Source organism: Glycine soja, chromosome 13 (genome assembly GCF_004193775.1).
Source record: "Glycine soja cultivar W05 chromosome 13, ASM419377v2, whole genome shotgun sequence".
Lineage (NCBI taxonomy): Eukaryota > Viridiplantae > Streptophyta > Magnoliopsida > Fabales > Fabaceae > Glycine > Glycine soja.
The window spans coordinates 20,776,293-20,800,445 of NC_041014.1; the positions used below are offsets into that span (position 1 = coordinate 20,776,293).

General features: G+C 31.2%; 2 protein-coding genes across 2 annotated transcripts; one reads left to right on the top strand and one right to left on the bottom strand.

The window, feature by feature from the left end:
* The first annotated feature begins 4,874 nt into the window (after positions 1-4,874).
* Positions 4,875-13,000, top strand: LOC114382244 (diacylglycerol kinase 7-like). The gene is made up of 13 exons (XM_028341527.1): positions 4,875-4,971; positions 5,081-5,473; positions 5,868-5,990; positions 6,436-6,573; positions 6,656-6,741; positions 7,026-7,113; positions 7,695-7,770; positions 8,212-8,294; positions 8,562-8,632; positions 10,256-10,333; positions 10,958-11,045; positions 11,231-11,347; positions 12,537-13,000. The coding sequence occupies exons 2-13, from the start codon at positions 5,138-5,140 to the stop codon at positions 12,693-12,695; spliced, it is 1,443 nt and encodes a 480-aa protein (XP_028197328.1). The 5' UTR covers positions 4,875-4,971; positions 5,081-5,137; the 3' UTR covers positions 12,696-13,000.
* A 4,184-nt stretch (positions 13,001-17,184) lies between these two features.
* Positions 17,185-19,254, bottom strand: LOC114382124 (glutamate receptor 2.8-like). The gene is made up of 3 exons (XM_028341361.1): positions 18,709-19,254; positions 18,118-18,518; positions 17,185-17,765 (listed from the first exon to the last, which is right to left on the bottom strand). Exons 1-3 carry the CDS (start codon positions 19,043-19,045, stop codon positions 17,397-17,399), a joined length of 1,107 nt encoding a protein of 368 aa, XP_028197162.1. The 5' UTR covers positions 19,046-19,254; the 3' UTR covers positions 17,185-17,396.
* Between the last annotated feature and the right edge of the window lie 4,899 nt (positions 19,255-24,153).

The window sequence follows — 24,153 nt, forward strand, 5'->3', positions numbered from 1 at the left end:
TTTTAATCCTTATAATTTATATTTTAATTACCTTTTAGTTCGTACTGAAAAAATATAAAAATAATTAACTACAAATTAGTTATATAAATTATTAATTATTTTTTATTACAAATTATCTTACGATAAATTAGTTATGAATTATTTACTAATATTTTTGTAATTAATTGTAATTGATAATATTACTCATATTTTAATGATAAGGATGAAAAAGAAATTAAAATATAAAATACATGGATTAAAAAGATTAATTTTAAATTATAGAAACTAAAAAAAATTTAAATGCAAATGATAAAAACTAAAAAAATCACTTTTAACCTATAAAGACTAAAAAATAATTAAAATTTAAATAATAAAGACTTAAATAATTACTTTAAACCTATAAACACTAAAAATACAAATAATGCAACTATAAAAACTAAAAGAGTAATTAAAATAATATTTATAATATTATTTTTGTAATCTTTATATTGCACGATTTATCTTATTTTACACTTCTTTCTCTTGTCTCCTTATTTTTTTTATTTAATAAGAAAGTTAAATAAATTATACAAATAGTGAGCGTAACAATTCTATTTGCTGCTAGTCATTAGAAACGGAATCAACTGTCACAACCGCGTGGACCAATACCATTACTCACTGCCGCCAATAGACAGCTAGCCAATCTGGCATTCAGAATTTATATTTTTGTTATTCCATAATCGCCCTTGCGTTTTCTACCAAACTTCCAGAAGCCCCTTTTTAACTGCCAATTTCTTGGAATTTCCGTCAATCAATATGACCATTGTCGATGCATTAATTTTGCTCCATCTTTGCGAATTAATGAATTTCATTTATTTTTAATTTCAAAATTTCAGTCCCTTTTTTAAAAGTTTTAAGCTCCAACTACCCAATCTCATCTTAATTCTTATGTTAAAATCCATCCATTAACCTACCAACAAAGGGATCATTTTGTTTATCGTATAATTTTGCATTTTTCAGAATCATGGCTCCAAAAATATTATGCTTTGGAATGTTATTTTCATATACATATTTAGATGATATTTAATAATTGTAAAATAACTAAAATTTATTTAATTATTTTTTAAAAAATATAGTAAAATATAATGGAAATCAATAGCTATTTTAAAAATAACTTTTATTCACATGAAAATATGAAATACTTATCTCTTTTCATGAGAATATAATTTGCTTGAAAATGAAGATATAATTTTTTTGAAAACACAGCATACCCAGAAATATATTATTAAAAATTATTACGTTAGAAATTTAGTTTCTTAATCAATGTAACATTGGTTAACATTTACTTTTTTAGGAAAAAATGTTTTCAGTCCTTAAATTTGATTTTAATCTATGTATTTTTATATTGATGAATTTAATTCTTTAATTTTTAAAAATATGTGAATTTAATTATTCTTCCAACCTTATACTGATAAAAAAAATGTTAATTTTAAACATAAAAAGAGGATAAATTCTATATTTTAAAATTTTGAAAATTAAAATCAATTTAAAAGTATAAGAACCAAAATATAGTTTTCCTGAAAATTGAACAACAAAAACACGTTTCCCCCCTTTCTTTTGCGTGCAGTATCTTTTTTCATATATAATCATTTGGCGCTTCTTAGGGAAGGCCTACTACCACTGACTCATAGCCTAGCATTTCCTTCTTATGTTTTGGATTTTTTTATAAAATAATTGTTAAAATTGCTAAAATATATAGTTAAAATAACTGAATAACTTGCTAAAATATATGAATAAAATGCAAAACTCTATATTATTTAAGCCTAATATATGCTATAATTTTACTCCAATTCTATATTTATCATACATTTAACTCTTCAGTCTTCTTAATTGGACTTTGTCGGATGATTCACTTCATCTTAATCTCCGTATTTATGCAATATTATGTACCCTTCGATTCTTTGAGCCTTGAATCCAATAATTTCTTATTTAAGCCTGACATGCATTGGCATCTTAATATTGACAGATGATGACAAATGTCAAGGCAGTGTCAAATACACCAATATATATCCCTCCATTCTTAATCATATTTTTTTTTTCAAAAATTTGTTTGTCATTTTTTATAATTTCTAGATACATTAATTATTTTTTTATTATATATTTTTTATTTAATTATTCTCTCCAAATATTAATAAAAAACCATTAAATAAATATAAAAATAAGAAACAATAATTTTAAAATAATAATATAAATAATTGATAAATTTAATATAATTACTTAAATTAACTATTTCTTTTAAAAAAATATGAATTAATTATAAAAGGAAGGCTGGAATAAGTTGTTGGACACTAATCTTATTTACATATAAACATTTGGCCTTGAGAAAATCAATACACACTACCTTATGATATGGTTATCACCATCTGTGCCATTAGTGGTCCTACATAGCAATAATTTCTTTTTCTTTATTGATAGTCTGTTTCCTGCTAAAAAGTAAGTCATCGAAAGGATTAATTAGTTTTGTTTTTCCACCATAAATGATAACACTACGACGACTTTTTCAAGAATTTGTTTTTATTTAGTATTTTGTTTCTAGTTACTAAATATTTAAAAGACAATATAAAAGGATGTAACATTGCTATTGATGAAGCAAAGTTCAATTCAGGATTAAAATGGGGAGTTTAATCTTAATTACTAAAGGCACGTGAAAGGAATTAAGAAAATAAAGTAGTATATTTGACTTTTTTTAAACTTAAATATCGAGTATCTTCTATTTTTTTAAGAAGCTTGCAGTTTTTTAATTTTATAATCCAAAATACTTTTATTTTGGAGATTTTTCTTAATTTGTACTGCATTTGATTTAAATTTTCCATTTTATAAGAAAGAAAAGTAAAAAAGAAAAATGCTCAAAAGTAAAAAATGGCTCATCAATTGCAGCTGCAACTTCCCTTTTAAGTTTTAAGAGCAAGTTGGGTGTTTTGGAATTGGAACTATCTTTGACTGGAACCTGAAATACAAATATACAATAATGGAGTTACAATGAGCAAACCTTGTAATCGATAACACTGACCCCATTATTCTGATTTAGAAATAGCATTTCGTGGGTGTTTTGAAAATTGGATCAATTAACGTTAGTAATGTACCCGATATTATTTCCACTCGTTGAATGCGTTTTCTTTTGGTTTTCAGTTATTAGTTCCATTAGTTTGTTTGTCAGATTGGTTGATTAATTAGCTACTACTTTGGTTGAGAAGTTTCCTGAATATAAACAAATAAGAGAATATATTATATATCATATATTATAGTGGGACTTTTATTTAATTAAGTTTTTTGGAGAATAGAATTAATAGTGGAACTTTTATTTTGGTCATTCTCTTTATTAACTTCACATTTTATATAGTTATTTTCACATACTAGTATAACTTATAGAGTAATACTATTTCTGGTATTTTTTATAATAAATAAATAATAATAATGTTTTTAACACTACCATTTGTTTTTTATGAAAAAAATTAAAGGGAGTATTATTTTTTAAAGATTATACAATTTCTTTAAATTTCAATTTAAACTAATTATATATAGAGTCTTTTTAAATATGGTTTTGTTTGATTTTATTCCTTGTAAACAATTTTGTTACCTTTAAATCCTCACATTTTTTTAGTGTTCTTTTTTTAGTTCTTATCATTAACTTATTAAGTTTAGTGTTGACATGCATAACAAAATGAAGAATATTAGTAATAATTAAGATAGTTAAGGTAATAAAAATATTTTAAATTAAGATAACTAGATTATTTTTTAATAAAATATGAAATATTTAAGATTATAAATATACCTTTATTAGGAATTCTAATAAAATGTTTTTAATATTATTTCCTTAACTATTATTTTTAATAGTATCTAAAATAAATATTAGTATAATGTAGAAACTGATATTTATCCTATTATTACCAAAACTTAAATTACTATTTAAATTTTACAAAAATAACTTGACCATCAAGACCATCTCCAACGTGTTTACTAAACTTGTTCTATTTTATTGAACATGGAAGGATCCTAAATTAGTTTTGGGCATTGGAAATAGTTGAGTTGACAGCCAACTCTAAGCAACAACAACTTATCTAAATTAAATTATTACAGTTATTCAACTAAAATAGTTCTCAACATGTACAGATTTGAGTTACATTTTGGCCCATGTTGTTTTGTGTGCCTGTGTCTCAAATCAAAGAAAAGAAAAGAAAAAAAATTTGATTTATTAATCTCTATATCGTCACACCTTTAGTATACGTCTTTGATTTCATACGAGTCTTTTCTATCATTTTTTTTTCTCGTATGCTATCAGAGTGTCACACGCTTGATGCCTTCGCCCAACCCTCTCGTGTCGGTTGTGTTTGCTAACACATTCAGTGATTCACAAGATTAGAAGAGATGAAAGATTTTATTTAAACCTTATCATTTTTTAGAGAATGAGAGTATCTGCATGTGTTACTATTCATTCATTCAATGAGCTACACCATTAACATAGTAAATAAGTGCTTAAATTCCATAGAATAACTAATTAGTTTATTTGATATTTTACTATTAATATTTTTCGATAAAATCAATTTGAATAATATTTGAGTTTAATTTTTAATAAAAATAATTATTGATTACATTTTATTTATATCTGGCTCTAAACTTCGAAGTAATTAATGAGAATTATTTTCTCTTAATGGATTAAGAAAAAAAAACTTAAAAAAGAATAGTACTTTTCATATGTTGTTTTTTCTTTTATAAACAAAAAGAAAAACAAAGAGTTAGGCGAGCAATAATGATTAATGAAAAGGTGTGTGGGTTGGGTGGTGGGGATGGAGAAATAACACCTCTTTTGTAAATAACGGTAACATGAGAGGGCATTTTGCTATTTTCCAAACCCCACCCACATTAGTTAGAAAGTAAAAATTGGAGCCTCCAACTCAATTTCCTCATTGGACTATTTCGTCTTTGCCTGCGCACAGCGAAAATACTACAGTCAGAGTCAGAGACTCTTCACGCATACACAGTTTTTCAATATTCTTATTTTTTTTATTTATTACAGATTCCTCATCCTTCCTCATTCCTCTTTAGGATTTTAAATTTTGTGCAGAGGCCAACCGGGAGAAGAAAAGAATCTCATCGGAAAGAAGAGAGAAAGAGAGTCAAGATGGGTTCGCAGTCGACGACGGGTAACACGAACAAGATAGTGGTTCGGTCCTCGTTCGTGGAATCGTTTCGCGGTTGCGGTATCTCCGGGATCCGAATTGACAAGGAGGAGTTGAAGAAGCAACTAACCATGCCACAGTATCTGCGCTACGCAATGCGAGATTCCATTCGGCTTCAGGACCCCGCCGCCGGCGAGTCCCGCTACATTAGCCGCGCTGAGGGCGAGGACTCCGCCGCTCCTCCCTGTCCCATGGTCGTCTTCATCAACCCCCGCAGCGGCGGCCGTCATGGCCCCGCCCTCAAGGAGAGACTCCAGCAACTCATGAGTGAAGAGCAGGTACTCTTACTATTACTACTCCTTCTCAAATTGCTTGCGCGTGTTTTAAATTTCTCTGTTGCTCGGATTACGTGACACTGTACAGAGAAAATCGTGGAATTAATTGGATCTGGTTAGCGAGACGCTGAAACTACTGAACCTTTGAGAGAGGAAGTGTCGTTTTGAAGGATTCTACTAGTTGTATAGACACTGCTATTGCTTTGAGATTCACCATGTCCTGTTACATAACTGTTTTTTTTTTTTTTTTCCGAGTTCACGCGTATGTAAATTTAAGTTACTTTCGTGAATTGCTGGTGGACGTGGTTTCCTTGTTTGAATTTTTACTTCTGTTATTTTTTGTTAAAACTTTGTTTGTCTTTCCGTGTTTTGATTGTTGTTTGGTTGTACGCTGCAGGTTTTTGATCTGTTGGATGTGAAGCCTCATGAATTTGTACGGTATGGATTGAGTTGCCTGGAGATGTTGGCGGGTCTTGGCGACTCTTGTGCCAAAGAAACACGTGAAAGAATCAGGGTTATGGTATGTTGATAGAAGAACTGGAACTTACATTTCAATTCACATCGTAAAATGCAGTGTGTAATTGCACAAGTTGTTGTGATTTGTAGGTTCTTACACCGCATGTCATCTATAAATTATGTGCCAAACTTGGCTCCCGTGTTGGGTTTCTTCCCGTTGTGCACACTTACTTTAAAAAATTTGTGGAAGTTATGATTAGGAGATGATTAGTTATTTTATTCTATTTTCCCCTTCTGAATAAATCTGAAATAGATGAAGTATGATGATTGACAAGAGAATGGTCATGTAGTTATTTCTTTATTTTTTAAATGAAAAATGTTATTGTGTGTCAAGATGCATGTCAGACATGATGGGAATAATATTATGTACTGGATTCAAATATTAGATGTTATATTACCATATTGGCAATCACGTTGGAATGGATGAATGAAAATGATCGATTGGACAGGTTGCTGGAGGTGATGGTACAGTTGGTTGGGTATTAGGATGTCTAACAGAACTTCGTGCACAGGGTCGAGAGCCAGTTCCTCCAGTAGGGATCATACCACTGGGGACGGGCAATGACCTGTCTAGGAGTTTTCGTTGGGTAAGCCTCCGTATGCTTGCTAATTATGGGTTAAATGAATGTTGGGTCTACTATGCTAATCTGTCTTTCTGATATTTATCAGGGTGGGTCATTTCCGTTTGCATGGAGGTCTGCAATTAAGAGAACTCTACAAAGGGCTAGTAATGGGACAGTTAACCGTTTGGATAGGTATTGTGTGCTTCGCTTATAGTTTATATGTTTTTCTGTTACTGAGTTAATTTTGATGCTGGATGTGTCACGCTGAATTAAATGAATTTGGCTTTCAGCTATTGCCATTATTAGTTTCACATACAGTATGAGGACCTTAAAATGAAAATTTATTCTGCATCTTCTATGGATTGACTTCTAGAATTGTGAAATTTGGGTTTTATACAGAGACATACTTTTAATCAGTTCTCTTTGCTTTGTGGGCTCATATATATAAAGTTGGTAAAATCTATTTTTCAATGCAGTTGGCGAGTTTCACTTTCAATGCCCGAAGGTACACCTGTGGACCTACCTCACTGTTTGAAGCATTCAGAAGAGTTCTCTCTTGATCAGGTTGTGGGTCTGGTTTCTCATATCATTTAACTTGTTTTAGCACTGTATATGAATTGGTTAGGCTTGTTTTGTATTGGCAATGTTTTCTTGAGCATACATAGATTTGGTTCCCAAATGCATTTCCTTCATATATAGGTAGCGAAGGATTAGGTTAGTAGTAATCTTTGGCAATGTTTTCAAGTGTTTCATGAAATCACAACTACTTACTAAAATAATGAATATCAAAAATAAATTTTTTCAAGTGCATATGTTGACTCACTTGGGCATGGTTATTCTGTAAATTCTAACCATAATATTTATACTTATATAAAGCATATGCCTCATTATTTATTTATAACATTGTCCTTGTCAAGGTCTTTCTATAGATTTCATTTCATTTTGTACATGAATGGCTGTTTCTAGTACACTCAACTTGCTATGAAGTGTTAAATTTGGAATAGGCTGCAAAGTATAATTTGAATCAGCTTTGAACTTTTTACAATTAGTTTTTAAATTTTTTCTCAATTCTTATTGTCCAATTTATTAGCATAATTTTTTTTGGGGTTGTAATATACATTGTTTCTCGTGCCTGCTCTGTGCAGGGCTTTGAAATTGAGGGAGAACTACCAGAGAAAGTTGCAAGTTATGAAGGCGTGTACTATAATTACTTCAGCATAGGTACTTTGTTCGGTACATCAGTAGTGCCATATTTGTGCCTAAAATAAATATTTCTGGAGTTTGTATCATTTTGTCTATTTTAGATTTTTATTGTCTTAGATGGTGGATGAGTTAATCATTGAGAATGAAGTTACTATATGTCAGTTGTATAATACATTATTTTAAAGCTAAATTTCCCCCTGCATGGTATTGATGTATTCTAGAGAGACATTTCAAGAATGGTGTTACTGACTTATCATGCATGTGCTACTCATATTTTTAATGTCTGAAGTTTGGCTTATGGGCCTACAGCTATTTTGTGCAACAATTGCTTCAAAAGCTTAAGCAAGATGTTTTGTTTTGGTTTTCTCCATCTGTTTATGTCTGTGTATGTATAATATAGAAATGAATCTCTAATCTGTATATCTGAGCATTCACAGAATATCCTGTTATATTTTACAGGAATGGATGCCCAAGTGGCTTATGGCTTCCATCATCTACGCAATGAAAAACCTTACCTTGCTAGTGGTCCAATTTCAAATAAGGTATCTATGGAGCTGTGGAATGTGTTTTATAAATTACCTTCTTGCTTGCTTTCTTCAGTTTACTTAATTTGATGTTACAGTTCTTAGAAGGTAATCTATATTCTTTTTTTTCTTTTTGCAGCACACTGTATTTGGCATTAACATTTTAGCATAGGTGTAGGTGTTAACAGTCTAATGGCTACCATGTCTCTCCTAAAAATGATAATAATAGATTTTAGTCAATAATGGATTGTGATCATTGATCAATCCTTTTCTTTTTGGTTGCAGATTATATACTCGGGTTACAGTTGCACACAGGGCTGGTTTTTCACACCTTGCGTAAGTGATCCAGGTCTAAGGTAAGATAATGCCAGCTAAAGCAGTTTTATCCTTGTGATAAATCAGAAAGAGCAAAGTGCTCCTGATGACTTTTGCCTACAGATATTACTCTTCATTTGAAAAAGATTATTTTACTATTGCAACAAGAATTGTTCTTTTCTTACTGTAAAAGAATTAGAAGTTCTACCCACCCTCCTGTCTTTGGAAATGATTTTTTTTTACAGTGAGGAGTTTCAGATCATCTGTTTGTGGATGGATACTCACATGTATATGTTAGGTTAGGTCATATGCAAGTTGTGTCTATTTCTGTCTATTTTTTATAGGAACTCACTTATTCAGTGACTATCAAGAGAGAGAGACACACACACAAATGAGAATCCATATCCCATTTGTTTAATTTGACATTATTTCACCTTTTGAGTGCAAGCTGAATATAATATTTATGCTATTAAGTTCCAACTGTGGTGTGATTGCTTGTGATTCTTTTAAGTCCTATCCAGAGTTATCAATAGCATGCTATAGCTGTGTAGTAGTGCGTGACTACCCCTGGCCACTATATGCACCACCGTGGTGTTGCACTTCACTGTAGTGGCTGCAATAGCGGCATTTTGTGGCACTGTAGCACCACTATGCTGATGGTGTCCAAAATCCTGGGAATGGCCTCTAATATTAACGTTAGAGGGGCATTTTATGGAGGTTTGGGTAAAAAGAATTTCAGCTTGTAGAAAACCCTTTTAAAGTTCAAAACTATCATACCTCATTTGTCTCCTCCTCCTACCTTATGACTATTGCACGACCACTTTGTGACACTGTCCAAATATAAGCAGTTAATCATTTCAACTGCAGTGGATGCCATGACTGCTGAAACAAGATGGAGAAATTCTCACTTGATTTTATAGCATATGCTTGTTATAAACATGAGATTGGGTAATTTCAGTTGAGAAGAGCCATTCCAGTCTTCCAGCATGGTCCATTTGAATCTTCTTTTGTGTCCAGCATGAGTCTGTTATGTGACAAAGAAGCAGTGTAGTGTCTTTGGATTTATGGTGGCCTGCAACTTCTTTCCGTGGATTTCACCATGGCTGTGTGTTGATACAAGTTATCGTATGAGTGATGAACTTGTATTATGATATAATTTATGTAGAAACTCAATGGCTGAAGAGATGCAATGTTTAAGGTAGATTTGCAGAAATTTTAATAGTCAAAATTATATGGTTAAATCCAGAAGGATGATGCATATATAGGCATTAGAGAAGATCAGATTTACCTTTAGTGTACTTTTTCATTTTCTTTTTTGAAAAGGACTCAGTGACATAGATACTTGCCTATGAGTTGTTATAACAAAAGAGCTTTTGCTTTGCGGCTCAATTGGCATAGGCATAGATGTGCCACTTAATCTGAATTTGGATTTGGTTTTCCTAAGAGATACATTGCACATCTCTTGCTATCTCCCTGTGCTTTTACTTTATCCTAAATATTGGCTCTCCATATGTGTTTCTGTTTACACTTCTTTCGTGTATTTTTGCCTTAAGAAAAAACAATGTACGGATTTGTTGTGTTTTCTATAATAAATGAAGATGACCGGCTTAATAGCTAATTAGAATATCCCTTGCTATATTCTTAAAAATCCTTTGTGTCATTAGGGGACTCAAAAACATTTTGCGGATGCATATCAAAAGGGCCAATAGCTCAGAGTGGGAGCAGATTGCAATTCCTACAAGGTACTTTTCTCATCCTATAGTACAATTGTTGCTGGTGCATATTATTAACTGGTAAACAAAAAGACAGGCTGAAAGATACCCGTTAGTGATTACTTAGGTGTCTGTTAGTGAGGGAGTTAGTTTGGTTAGTTGGACAGACTCAGACTCATTGTAGAAGAAATAAAGCATATCACCTATAAATAAAGACCGGGGGTGGGGGGGGGGGGAGGTTGAGAGAGAAATCATATTGCCATTTGAGAAAGACACTTACAAAGTGGGGAGAGGTATAGTGTCTCGTGAATATCCCGGGATATCGTTCATTTTGTATCTTCTAACCCTAGCCTAAGTCTGCTACCACATTGGCACAACAATTGGGATTTAGGTTTATCAATAAAAAATCATTCTTTTCTTTAGATTCTGAAACAGTTGTATCACAGGACGTTTCCTTTTACCATTTTTAGTTGCTGGCAAGTGTGCATTTCTTCCGTGTTAATAGTTTTGACTTCTTGCTGCAGTTCTTGGAAATTATAATTACTTAAAATTTACTGCCTAGAGAATTTAGCAAGAGTCACACAACTCAATCTCTTTTGTGAAGTTTTTGGTTTGGTCCATTTTGCATGATATGGTTATGCTATTTCCTTTCAGTGTAAGGGCAATAGTTGCTTTGAATCTTCATAGCTATGGAAGTGGAAGAAATCCATGGGGTAAACCAAAACCAGAATATTTGGAAAAGGTATGTTGCCTAAGATAATACCTCATTAATGTGATATGAAAGCATTCAATCTCATGTTCCATTTATTTATAAAAAAATATAGGGATTGTATAGCTGAAAATATAAGCTAACTAACTTGATGAAACTGTTAGTGTTATTCAAATTTGATCATGATTGACTGAATAGACTTATTGGTGTACTTCCAGAGAGGCTTTGTTGAAGCTGATGTTGCCGATGGGCTCTTGGAAGTATTTGGTTTAAAACAAGGATGGCACGCATCGTTTGTCATGGTGGAACTGATCTCTGCTAAGCACTTAGCTCAGGTACCACAGTTTATTGTTTATGTTCTTGAGTGAATTGCTTGCTTTTCAAATGCAAAAATTTGAACTTTAGATTCCCTGACTGCTTATGTCTGAGAGGTTGTCACATTCTAAATGATAACTGCTTGTGTTATTTTCTGGTTGCTTTGGCTTGTTGGATTTGAAGAGTCTCATACTATTCTGCATCTGTGTTGATTGTCTTCACTTAGTATAATCTTATCTTGACAAGATCTAGCAACAAACTTTGCACATAAATATGGCAAGATCTAGCAATAAACTCTGCACATAAATATGCCAAGAAACTTGGTATATCTTATCTTGACCCCCCTCCCCTGAGTGTCTTTCTGGGAAAAGGTGGTGTAAAGCCACTCACAGGGAAAATGAACTAGCCACTTTATAGGAAATTCATTAACTATATGTCAGTGAAACAATATATCAGCTGCAGCTGACTAGTGAAGGATGCCAGCCTTATTTGCAATACGGCTTGTATCCGGACTAACAATTTTAAAACTTCATATTACAAGTTCACTTTCAAATTAAATTTGACGTGAAAACCTTTTTTCTGCCTGCCAATATTTGAGTTCACTAACAATTTTTAAACTTCATATTTGAGTTCACTTTCAAATTAAATTTGACGTGAAAACCTTTTTTTCTGCCTGCCAATATTTGAGTTCACTAACAATTTTAAAACTCCATATTTGAGTTCACTAACAATTTTAAAACTTCATATTTGGGTTCATTCTCTTTTCTTTTGTATGGAATGTGTTGACAAATATCTGGTCATAGCCCATCTCTCTGAAAGTGAATGGTCTTGGTCTCCCTTGTTTCTTTATATTGCCATAATTTGCATTGTGAAAATTTGTCTTTCTCAATGACCAGTCTCACTGTTTTCTCTGTCTTGGTCCCCCTTGTTTCTTTATATCGCCATAATTTGCATTGTGAAAATTTGTCTTTCTCCATGACCAGTCCTCCTGGTTTCTCTGTCTTGGTCCCCCCTTGTTTCTTTATATTGCCATAATTTGCATTGTGAAAATTTGTCTTTCTCAGTGACTAGTCCCACTCCACTGGTTTCTCTGTCTTGGTTCCTTGTTTCTTTATATTGCCATAATTTGCATCGTCAAAATTTGTCTTTCTCAATGACCAGTCCCACTGGTTTCTCTTGACTCTTGAGTTCTGTTTATAAATCTTTCAGGCATCAGCTATTCGATTGGAAGTCAGAGGTGGACAGTGGAAAAACGCCTATATGCAAATGGATGGAGAACCCTGGAAACAGCCATTGAGCAAGGACTTCTCCACGTACGTGGAAATAAAGAGGGAGCCTTTCCAGTCGCTTGTTATCAGTGGAAAGTAACTTATAGGTGGTTGACTGGTTGGCTGTTCCATAGCTGAGATTCATGAAAGGCTTGTGTATTATATGTATTCTTAGGTATTGGCTCTCCATTACATGTAAAGTTTGATGTTGTAAAGAATTAATCTTCTTTTGTTTTATCGAGAAAATCTTGTTCTGATTAGTGAGTGTAATTCTTTGATGGTGGATGCCTGGTGGTAGTCAAGGAAGGCATGTGTATTCTATGTAAACTTGGGCATTGAAGCTCCATTATATTTATATGGAAAAATTGTTGTGAAAAAAAAATCGTTTTTTTTTTCCTAATAAAATCCAGTTTACACTTTACATAATCTTTAGAGTGGGCAATATTTTCACTCATTTTTGTTTCATGGAAGAAGCCTCTCAGTCCTAGAGAGGAAGAGGAGTTGTCATATGGGAGCAATGGTGTAGTCGAGAGACAAATGAAAAAATATCACACTTTTTTTAATTTTAGACTAAACTATTAATTTGGTATTTTTTTTAGCAAAATATACAAACATCTCCTCAAGTTTTGACATATAATAGTGTATTTCTTTTGTGTGTGACTCTTATACAAACATTCATTATTTTAGAATTTCAGCTATACTAGTATCCCTTCTCTAGTAATGATGTTAATTTTGTTTACTCGAAATAATCACGTGTTAGTCACATGATCCTTTAAGAGAAATTTTATGATAAAAATATTCATGTTTTCTTCCCATCAAGAGTTTAAATTATACATTTTAGGGGTTCTTCATGCTTTGGTTTTTGTTTGATTCTTGTTGACCAAATCGATTTCTTCATACCCTTGTTTGATTTCTTCATATGCGTTTGTGAGTTATTGATCATGGGTCGTGAGTTTCATTTGCTTTTGTACTAAAGGTTTCATAGTTTGACACAAATCATAATTTGTCTCACAGTTAGTAGAAGTCAAACACCACCGTGGAGAAATTAGTGGAAAAATATAATTTCAATCCAAGCATACACATGCGGTGGTCGTTGAAATCCTAGCAGAACCCGAGAAAGAACTCAAACCCTAACAAAACACATTTTGGGAGTTTCTAATTTGGGGATTTCAGAACATGTGAGGGAGCAATGAAATGAGAAATTTCAGAATTATGATGGGTAATTTCAATCTTTCCCAAACACACTAACAACATTAATTAACAGATTTGGTCAAGAGTGCAAAAGAAATGCATTTTAAGAGAGGGGATGCACATGTAATATGTCTAAACTTAAGAGGGTGTTTGTGTAATTTGCTCTTTTTTTTAATCTTATTCAAGTTGGTCTCTCTTTTAAAAAAAAAGGTCTATTTTAGTCCCTTATTTTTTCAAAGAGAAATACTAGCAACACACTCTTTGATCAAGTGAAATTTATTGGAAATGAAATTTTTTTATAGGCCCCACTTGTTATTTAATGAATCTTTTTCTTGATTTTGTAGTTTTCAATAAATTCTAACCAATGATAGAGTGTGTTAAAAAAAGTGTTACAAGTATTTTTCTTTATTAAAATGCTTGAATGCGACTTTTTTCATCCAATTAAAATTGACACATTCAAACATTAATAAAAAGAATTAAGTTGAATATGAAAAGAGTTATATCAAGGTATTTTTAGAAAATAAGAGTCTAAATTGAACTTTTTATCATACAAATGGATCAAATTGAATAAAATAAATAAATAGAGGCCAAATTAATATTTTAGCCTTTGTTTTTTTTTTATTATTCTTGTTTAAGAGGTTGCTTTCTTTTTTTTTACAGGTCGACTTTTATTTTATTAGTTGTAAATTTGTAATTGGTATTTGGTTGTGTAAAAAATTACTCACTTGCCATTGGAATCAGACACCCCAAATTTCTCCTAATACAACCACTAACAGCTAGCAACAACTTGCGTACTATACTATTTATTATTACAATCAATAGAGAGTAGGTACCATTAAAAATACTCAATATTTAATATCCGCTTAATGAGCTTACCGGTGACTGTATAAGTACTGATAGATCATAGATGTCAATGTAGTTGACTTGTAGGGGAAAAGAGCCCGCCGAGGAGAAACTTTTAGAAAGATTGCCACTTGAGTTTAGGCTCCTAAACGTTTTAATAAAACAATAGACGAATGCGATTTTAGTCATCTTTGAAATGAGCTGCGCATGTAACTATACATATAATGCGATCACATAGATATTACAAACTTAGCAGACCCTTTTAGTCATGATTCAATTTCCAATCATATGCATGATGGATGTATGCATTTTTAATATACATTTAGGTAAGAGATTCAATTGAATTCTAAAAATTGTGCGAGATAAGTGTTGACTTAATAAGGTTAAATATGAGTTATTTTTTATAATAAAAATATCTTTAAAGATATTTATTTAACAATTATGTTTGATATAAATAATATGAATTGATAATTTTTTTATCTATAGCTTAAAGATATTTATTTAGCGGTTATTTTTTGTTTAAATGATATGAATTGATAATTTTCTTATCTATGACTTACAGATATGAAAAGAAAAGATTAAAAGATTCAAAAAATATCAAAAACATAAATTTGGAAGATTTTTTGTATTAAGCCCAAGTTTATTTCAGTAACTATAAATAGAGAGTCAAACCAAGGAAAAAGACACACTGAGTATTAGACCACTCTCACTATTAACCTAAAGCCAGATATTATCTTTATCCCAAAGCGATGTATGATGTACTTCATATCTATCAATGGAACAAGATTTTTTTCTATTCTATTATTTTTTTCTGCTTTTATCTTGCATTATTTATCTTTATATTCTTTTATGGGTTAGACGTTTGGCAGATGATAACTTCTAAATAAAATTTAAAGAAGATATGCATGCATTAGTTGTAGGGATTAAACACTCGAGAGAGAATAACTTCTAATAGAACAAAAAGAAATGATTTCATAAGAAAGTCATTGCTAGACATAAAATGATTATTTTATGTCCATGCATTCTTGCAAACATCTAGAATTCATAATTCATGCATTTTATTTGTTGAGTCTTTCTAAAGAAATTTAGGAGATAGATAAATAAAATACGTTTGTCATCGTGAGGAATCAGGAGCAAGTAAGTGAACAGATGTGGGTAGAATAAAATCACCTAAATTGATAAAAAAAAAATCAAAAACTCGTACATCATAGGCAAACAAGGCATGCTAGGTCCTAACATATTCATTCCATTGAATTTTCTCTTTACTTTTTTGCTTTTAATTCTTTTGCTTTTTATTATTCACTATTATTGCCTACTATTTTTTCTTCTACTCTTTTCTTTTATTATTTTTCTCTTATAAATTGAAAAGTATGCAAGATAAATACAACACAAAATCTTTGTGGAATCGACACTCGGACTTCTGAGACTTTATTACTTGGACATTTGGTACACTTGCCAAACGCCTAACAAGTTTTTTATTTTGATAATTGCTAAATATGAGTTATTTTTTATGATAAAAATATTTTTAAAGATATTTATTTAGCATTTACTTTTGGCTTAAATGATATGAATGGATAATTTTCTTATCTATGCCTTGCAGATATGAAAAGGAAAGATTAAAAGATCTAAGATATCAAAAAGATAAATAAGAAAGATCTTTTACATCAAGCTCAAGTCCAGTTGAACAACTATAAATAGAAAGTCAGACCAAGGGAAAAGACACACTAAGTTTCAGAGCACTCTCATTACTACCTAAAGCCCAGAGGACTCTTCTTCCTCTTTTTTCTGTTATTATCTTTGTCTCTTTCTTTCTTTCACCCTCTCATTATAAAATCTATCAATGACCATGAGTGGGTAAACCCTTAGTTAAGGCCTGATAGGCCTAAAAAGTCAAGTGATGTATGATGTACTTCTCATATTTATCAATGCAAAAGAAGTTCTTTCCAGGTTTTTCTATTCTATGATCTTTTTTGTTTTATCTTGCATTCTCATCTTTACATTCTTTTAGGGGTTAGACACTCGGGAGAGCGTAACTTCTAATAAGGGTTTTAAAGAAAGTATGCATGAATGAGTTTTGGGGGTTAGACACTCGGGAGATGATAACTTCTAATAGAACAACAAACAACAAGAAATGATTTCATAAGCTAGACATAGAATGATAGTTTTATGCTCATGCATTCATGCAAACATCTAAAATTCATACTTCATGCATTTTATTTGTCGAGTCTTTTCAAATGGATTTGAGAAATAGATAAATAAAATATATTTGTCATTGTGAGGAATCAAGGGCAGGTAAAATGAATAGATGTGGATAGAATAGATCAAATTGCATTGACAAAGAAAAATCATTGATAGATCCTAAGTAGACAAGGCATGTTAGGCCCTAACATTTGCATTTCATTGAATTCTCTCTTTAATTATTTTGCTTTTAATTCTTGCATTTATTAATTCACTATTATTGCCTTTTATTCTTTCGTCTACTCTTTTCCTCTATTCTTTTTCTCTTATAAATTGGAAAGTATCCAAGATAAATATAACACAAAATTCCTGTAAAATCGACATTCGGACTTCCGAAATTTTATTACTTAGACATTTGATATACTTGCCAAACGGCTAACATGATTGTTGTAACGTAATTCTGCATGTTAAACTAAAGTTCGGACATAACCCCTCCTAATTAACTTGTTTGCAATTACCAAGCCATACATATGCATACAAACATAATTTAATTTCCATCTACAAGGAATCTTTGAGAAGGTCTTGTTAATTAAACGACGTCTATTCCGTGGGTTGAATCATGAGTTGGAGGAACACTTGTTTTTGTAGAAGGTGGAGCCGTGAACAAATACCTCTGACCGTATGCTTTAGCTATCAAAATGGGCTTTTGCCATATAACAGTTTCTGAGACCAATAGCGCTAATAAAGTAGAAATCCCTGTAATGAAGAAGAGCCCTGAAAAGCAATGAAAGTTGAGACTTGGAGTAGCAGAAGAAATTTCCGCAGACGGGTCTTCTCCTCCAATATCATCATTCTTCCCAAAGTATTTTTCCTCAATTTCTTTCATTAAATCACTTTCAGTCACCTTCAAGATGGCTCTCGAAAAGTAAGCCGTGAGATTGGAGTTTAAAGGGAATGCCTGATAAATTAAATAAACACAACTAGTTAGAATACTATGTATAGATAAATGCAGATTATGCAGTCACTATATTGTACATGTATATATAATTTGATATTGAAAAATATAATTAAATTCCTTTATTTTTAAAGCAAGACACACAAAATCAGATTTTGTAACTAACAACTGATAGACTAATGAATTGGTTACAACTTCTATGTGTTTAATTAAGTATACTTTAAAAATAGAAATCAAATGAAAATGAAACTAAACAGAGCACAATAATAAACATTCTGTTATGTTCTGTTTACACACCAAAGGCAAAGGCTACCGTGGATTGTTCAAGAATGAGAAATAGAGAGGAGGCACTTACAAAACCAAAGCCATCATCTCTAAATGTCTGGCCAGCCAAGATGTAAGAGGATTTGGATCCGTATTCTTGAAGAAATACTTTAAGGTAAGGCACTTCATCGAATATAGCTGCAACACCACCACCTTGACTTCCAGATTTTAAAGCATTATAATACTCAGCACTGTTGCTATATGGCCTCAGCTTGGATGGGAGAAAGTTAAATTGCTTAACCAACACATCTTTAACGAAAGATCCAGTTTGATATCCAACATAATAATCCCCTTTTCCCGGAAAACTGGGTCTTAACTGTTCCAAGGTCAATATAGAAGTCAAGTTTGCAGTGTAACTTTGCATGAGCACGAACGCCAATAGAAGCCATACCATCAACACAAATCTCGAGCAGTTCTTGACGACTACTTGTCCTGAAAATTCATAATTAATATACACTAATTATTTCATACATAAATTATACTTCTCCTCTCTCAAAATAAGTGTTGTCTTAAGTTATTTTACACAAACAAAAGACAATTTTTTTATTCCAAATATGATACTTATTTTGAGACGAAAGGAATAGAAAATTAAAACATTAATTAACAATATCTATATGTTTACTTTCGGGAAGAATGGCTTGGGAAATTGGAAACCATAAGATGGTTGCAGGGCTAAGCTTTGTTCGATTTGGAGAATCCTCATGATGAGGAAGTGCATCTACATTTCTTTCCATGATGAGTATGGAGACCCCTATGAAGGTAGAGATGATGACTATGCTCAACCAAAGATCCCAGCTGAAGGGTTTCACAAAAATCCACATGGTTTGTTTCCTCCCATGTTGAGCTGGTACCAACATTTTAACTCCCGAACCTGTATATGGCAGCGTGAAGTCTACGAAATTCGAACGGTTGGCAAGAATTGTTACATCCCCTACCACAACATCGTACTCCTGTTCCATCTTTTTTATTTTCAGTAAAGAGAAAGTAGAGAATAGCAGTCAAATTTTCTGGCTTTATTATATATTTTTTCTAAATAAAAAGGCATATATATAAGAGTGAAATTTACTAAGCTTTGTTGGTATCTGTTGGAGAAATGAGTCGTATGATCCAGCTCCAGAGCTGTCACTTGGTGCAACATCATAAGGTAGAATATCTAGCGAAACCTTGAAAGGTAAAAGGTTTACAACGGCATTGAAGACGTCTATGCAATATCCAGATACGTGGTGCTTTTGTTCATGAGAATCCCAAACTACATTCACAAATTGGCGAAAACCATCTTTCTTGGGTACCCCTACTCTCAACTTTACCGGTGTTGCATTTGACCCATTCCCCGTTTGTGTCTGTAGCAGCACAAGCAAAAAAATCAGAAACCAAGTGAGAAGCGCTTAGCCATATCTTATTAGATTATGGCTAGTATATATTATGCATGGAAACACTATTGTCAACTTCCTCCTCTTTATACAGAGAGTTTGAGTTGGAGAATAACGGTTTTACCTTTCTTTATTTTAGGCATTCCACTTGTATCCTATGTGTCATATCTTTCATAATTTTTTCAGCTTTTTAATTAATGATCTTGTGTATTTAAACGTAGAACATGTGGGATATGACATTTTTAATTTTCTCCCATATCTATTTTCAAGTAATTCCTTATGTCTCTTGCTAAAATTATAATGTATGTACTTTATCTTACTTTTACGTAAGTGAAAGTCCTTAGTTACCAAATTAAAGTTTACTTCCAAATTCCAAAGTTAAAACTCAATGTTAATTACTTTTCTTGATTTCAAAATCAAAACTTATATCATCCACATATTAAAAGGCATGCAGTTAGGAACTCTTAACTTGATTAAACAAGTAAGGACTTGAGACTAAATTTTGATGTAATACTCTCCTTGTAGGAAAGTATTTAGTCACATTTTTTAAAGTTCTCGCATTAGTATCTTACCTCTTCATGATGTCTTGTATAGTCCAGATGTAAGTCAAATGAGCATTTTAATTTTTTTTTTCTCCAAAGTCTTACGCAACACTTCTTTTGATACTCAATCATAAATATATATTTTCAAATTAATAAAATTAGGATTAATTATCTTTTTTATCCTTGAACTTTTTTAAATTTTCATTTTTAGTTTTTGAATAAAATTTTGACTAATCTTAATCCTCCAACTTTTATTCTGTTAATACTTTTACCCCTACCATTAAACAATGATGGTCATTAATTTTTCGAATATTACTTAGACAAAACGAGTCAATAATATTAAAAAGTTTTTGACTATTAAAACCCGATAGAAAATGTTTTTCCTTTTTTTTCATTTTCTCTTGGTAAGTCCTGATTAAAATCAAAATAAAATTCAATAGACCCAAATCCAAAATCAGATTCAATAATTAGATTTTAAAAATTAAACAGTCAGAATTGTTTAATCTTTATTAGTGCCCTCCACCACCTCTTCCCCAAAACGAAGGTGACATGTGTTGACTGCGGAGTGTTACAGCCAGAGAATTTCTCACCATTGGGGAAGTTCTCGTTTGGGCGAAAGTCACGCCTTACGTGGTCGTAATTCCTAGCCACGTTTCAGAGGAGCACTCTCCCCCGTTTCAATGCTTCCCCATCTTGGACATAGTACGAGGGCGTTCGCACGGCTAATTACATCAATAAATCACCCATTGGTGCTTCAATTCATAACCTGCCTAATTAATAAGTGCTTCAATTCATAACATTCTATTCTATAATTATTTCATGATCCTTTTAAAAGAATTTATTCCATGATGGATGACTGCTAATTTACATTCTAAAATTATACTATTGATTAACAAATATTTTTGGTAATTATTGATAATTAATTAATATGTGATATTCAACTATAAATTCTCTCTTTTGTAACTTGCCCTGAAGTATCCACGTACCGAAATTAATTAATTCCTGATATGATCCTTTAAAAAAAATTATTTCATGATGTGACCATGATGGATGACTGCTAATTTACATTCTAAAATTATATTGATTAACATAGATTTTTGGTAATTATTGATAATTAATTAATATATGTGATATTCAACCATAGATTCTCTCTTTTGTAACTTGCCTGGAAGTATCCACGTACCGAACTAAAATGAAAATATTTTGTCTTGTACTAATTCTGTGCAGCTATTACATTGCCAGTATATTGCTATCGTTTGCTTGTTCTGTGACTTTGTCAATGAGTAATCACTATTGACTAGAAAGTTGAGGTCTCTATCTTTCTGCGAAAATGCCTTATACAAATCTACCACTATATTTCCTGAGTATTACATATAAAAAGAATAATTTTAACAAGTAAATAATAAATAATATGTTTTTTAAATTTGTAAAATATAAATAAATGGATAAAAATATTTTAAGTTATTAAAATATAACTAACTTAAGAATAACTTAAAAATTAAAATTATGCATCATTAATTCAAAAATAAAATAAATTAAAATTATATTATATAACAAGTACTACTATTTTAAAGAGACATTAATAAAAATATAAAACACCCATAAAAATATTTTTTAATTTAATATATAATTAAATGATACAACTCAGACCCATCACACTTCCAAGTCATATGTTAGTCACGTCATTTTCAAGACCCAGTTCAAAAACATCACCACGTGGTATGTATAACTGAGAATTGCAGCAATTGTGACTGTTGTAGTCATTAAAACATCTTTAATGCTGAGTCTTTGAAAAAGATAGATTTAAGTTTTGTCAGACAATAAAATATTTCTCAAGATCTTCATGCCATTTCTTGGAGAAAAAAACTCTGTAAATTTGCATAATTTTTTTTTAAAATAAATTATTGTTCATCGAGTAACAATAGAACGTGGGGGAGAAAAATGATAAAAAAAAAATAGTTGAGATGGAGAGAAGAAGGAGATAAAGAAGAACAAAGAAAAATAAATCAATAACTGAAGATTCAATAAAAAAATAAATCAACAAAAAAGATCCACGAAACAAAAAAAAAAAAAAACGTACCAAAGAAGGGGAAGGGACACTTAGAGGATGGGGAGGAAGAAAGCCGGGGGGGGATCACACGGAGGAAGGGAAGGGGGAAGAAGAAGTGGGTAAGAAGGGGTGCTAAGGAGAGAGAGGAAAAAAGAGAAGAGTGAGGAAGATGAGAGGGTGGATCAAGAGAGAAGAAGGAAAGTGATGAAAATGAGAGGTTGGGTGGGTGGGTGAGATAATTTGAAAAGAGAGAGGAAGAGACTCTCAACTAGGGTAAAAATAATAAGGTTACTCGTCAAAATCATTGGTGTGTATAGTAAACATTGACTATAAAAATTTCCCCGTGAGAAATAAAATTTCTAGATTTGTTTAGTCATTACACAATGTAATAACATTTTATAAATTGTTTCGGTATACACAAAATTTCTACATATAATTTTCATTCTTATTTTTCATTCCTCAATCTCAATTCTTCAATCTAAATCTTAATTAAATTTTATTTTTGTGAAATAGATTCAAATCAATTTGATTGACAAATTTATATTTTTTTATTTATAAAATTATCACTTGTCTTCTTCAATTCAAAATTCACAAAATCGTTCTTGTTTTTTTCCTTTCCTTTTTTTACCATCACCACCACCACCAAATTATTTTATGTCAAACACTCTAACCCTTTCCACAGTAAATTCTCAACGTTCTCAAACATTTCCTTCAATTCCACCAAAAAAATTTCACTGTGTTTTCAAATGAGAAAGTTGGTTTGCAATTTTCACAATTTTTTACCCAAATTGAGCTAAAAAATATCACCATTGAGTAATACGAGGCTCTTCTACAAAAAGGAAGTCTCAACTTGCTTTTACAATCAAAGAAGATACACACCTCATTAGTTCATGGCTCAATATCTCAATCAATCCAATTGTTGGTGTTGGTCAAGCATTTTAGTTGAGAGTCACAAAAAATTACAATAAATTTCAAAGTGAACTACGCGAAAAAATAGTGAATCAACTGAAATTATGATGACAAAAAATTAATTTGAAAGTGCAAAAGTTCAAGGGTCATTACAAGCAAGCGGTATCATTGAAGAAAATTGGTTGACGGAGAATGATGTCATGCTTCATACATATGCCATTTGGAAAAAGGACAAAGAAAGCGATTTTGGTTTGAAACATATTTGACCACTTTTGAAAGATCAACCAAAATGATTAGACCTAATAACATGAAATTGTATAATTATTACATTCTGAAATGATTATTTGATTATACTGTATAAATTATTAACAATTATATATACAACCAAATAACTTGTGTTTTTATATACGTAATTTAAACAAAAGAAAATAGTTATATTTATTTTGTCATGTGAATTGAATTGTTCCGAGGCATGAAAAATATTTAATTGTAAATAATTTATACATTTTTACTTTGTAAAATATTATTTCAATTTAATTTCAATTATACATACTTTGATAAATTTATGTTAGATACGTACATTATATACTAAGTAAAAATATTATTATGTTATTTTATATGTGCTTATTAAAAGTTTGACAAGTCTTATTTGAATATTATTAATATACAGTTATAAATATATCATCAGCGAAATAGACATAAATTAAATATAATTAGTATTGTTTAAATATTTTTGTTTATTCAAAGATTGACCAACCATTAGTGAGTCTTGATGAAGAAGGCCGTCTACATGAAAAGAAAAGAAAAAGATATGGAAAATAAACGAAATGTATCTTATATTATAATTTGAAATAATATAAGACAAAAGTCAAAACATTGAAAGTATAAAAATATATAATAAAAAAAAACATTGAAAGTATACACATGGCTAAAAGTAGATGGATAGTCTGTCTCTGTACAAGACAATTTCGCGGAAAGGCAGAGTTCATATTTTCTGGGTGACGATATTTGTCCATCAAGACTTCAACCTTCTAGACTGTGACCTGACAACCAACGAGAACAAGTAACTTGAATGTTTATTAGTTTTGTAAAATTAATTTTAAATGATTAATTTCATTAAAAAAATAATTTTGAATTGATATAATTAATATTTAAAAATTTATTTCAAAAATAATTTAGCACAATTTTTTATTCAA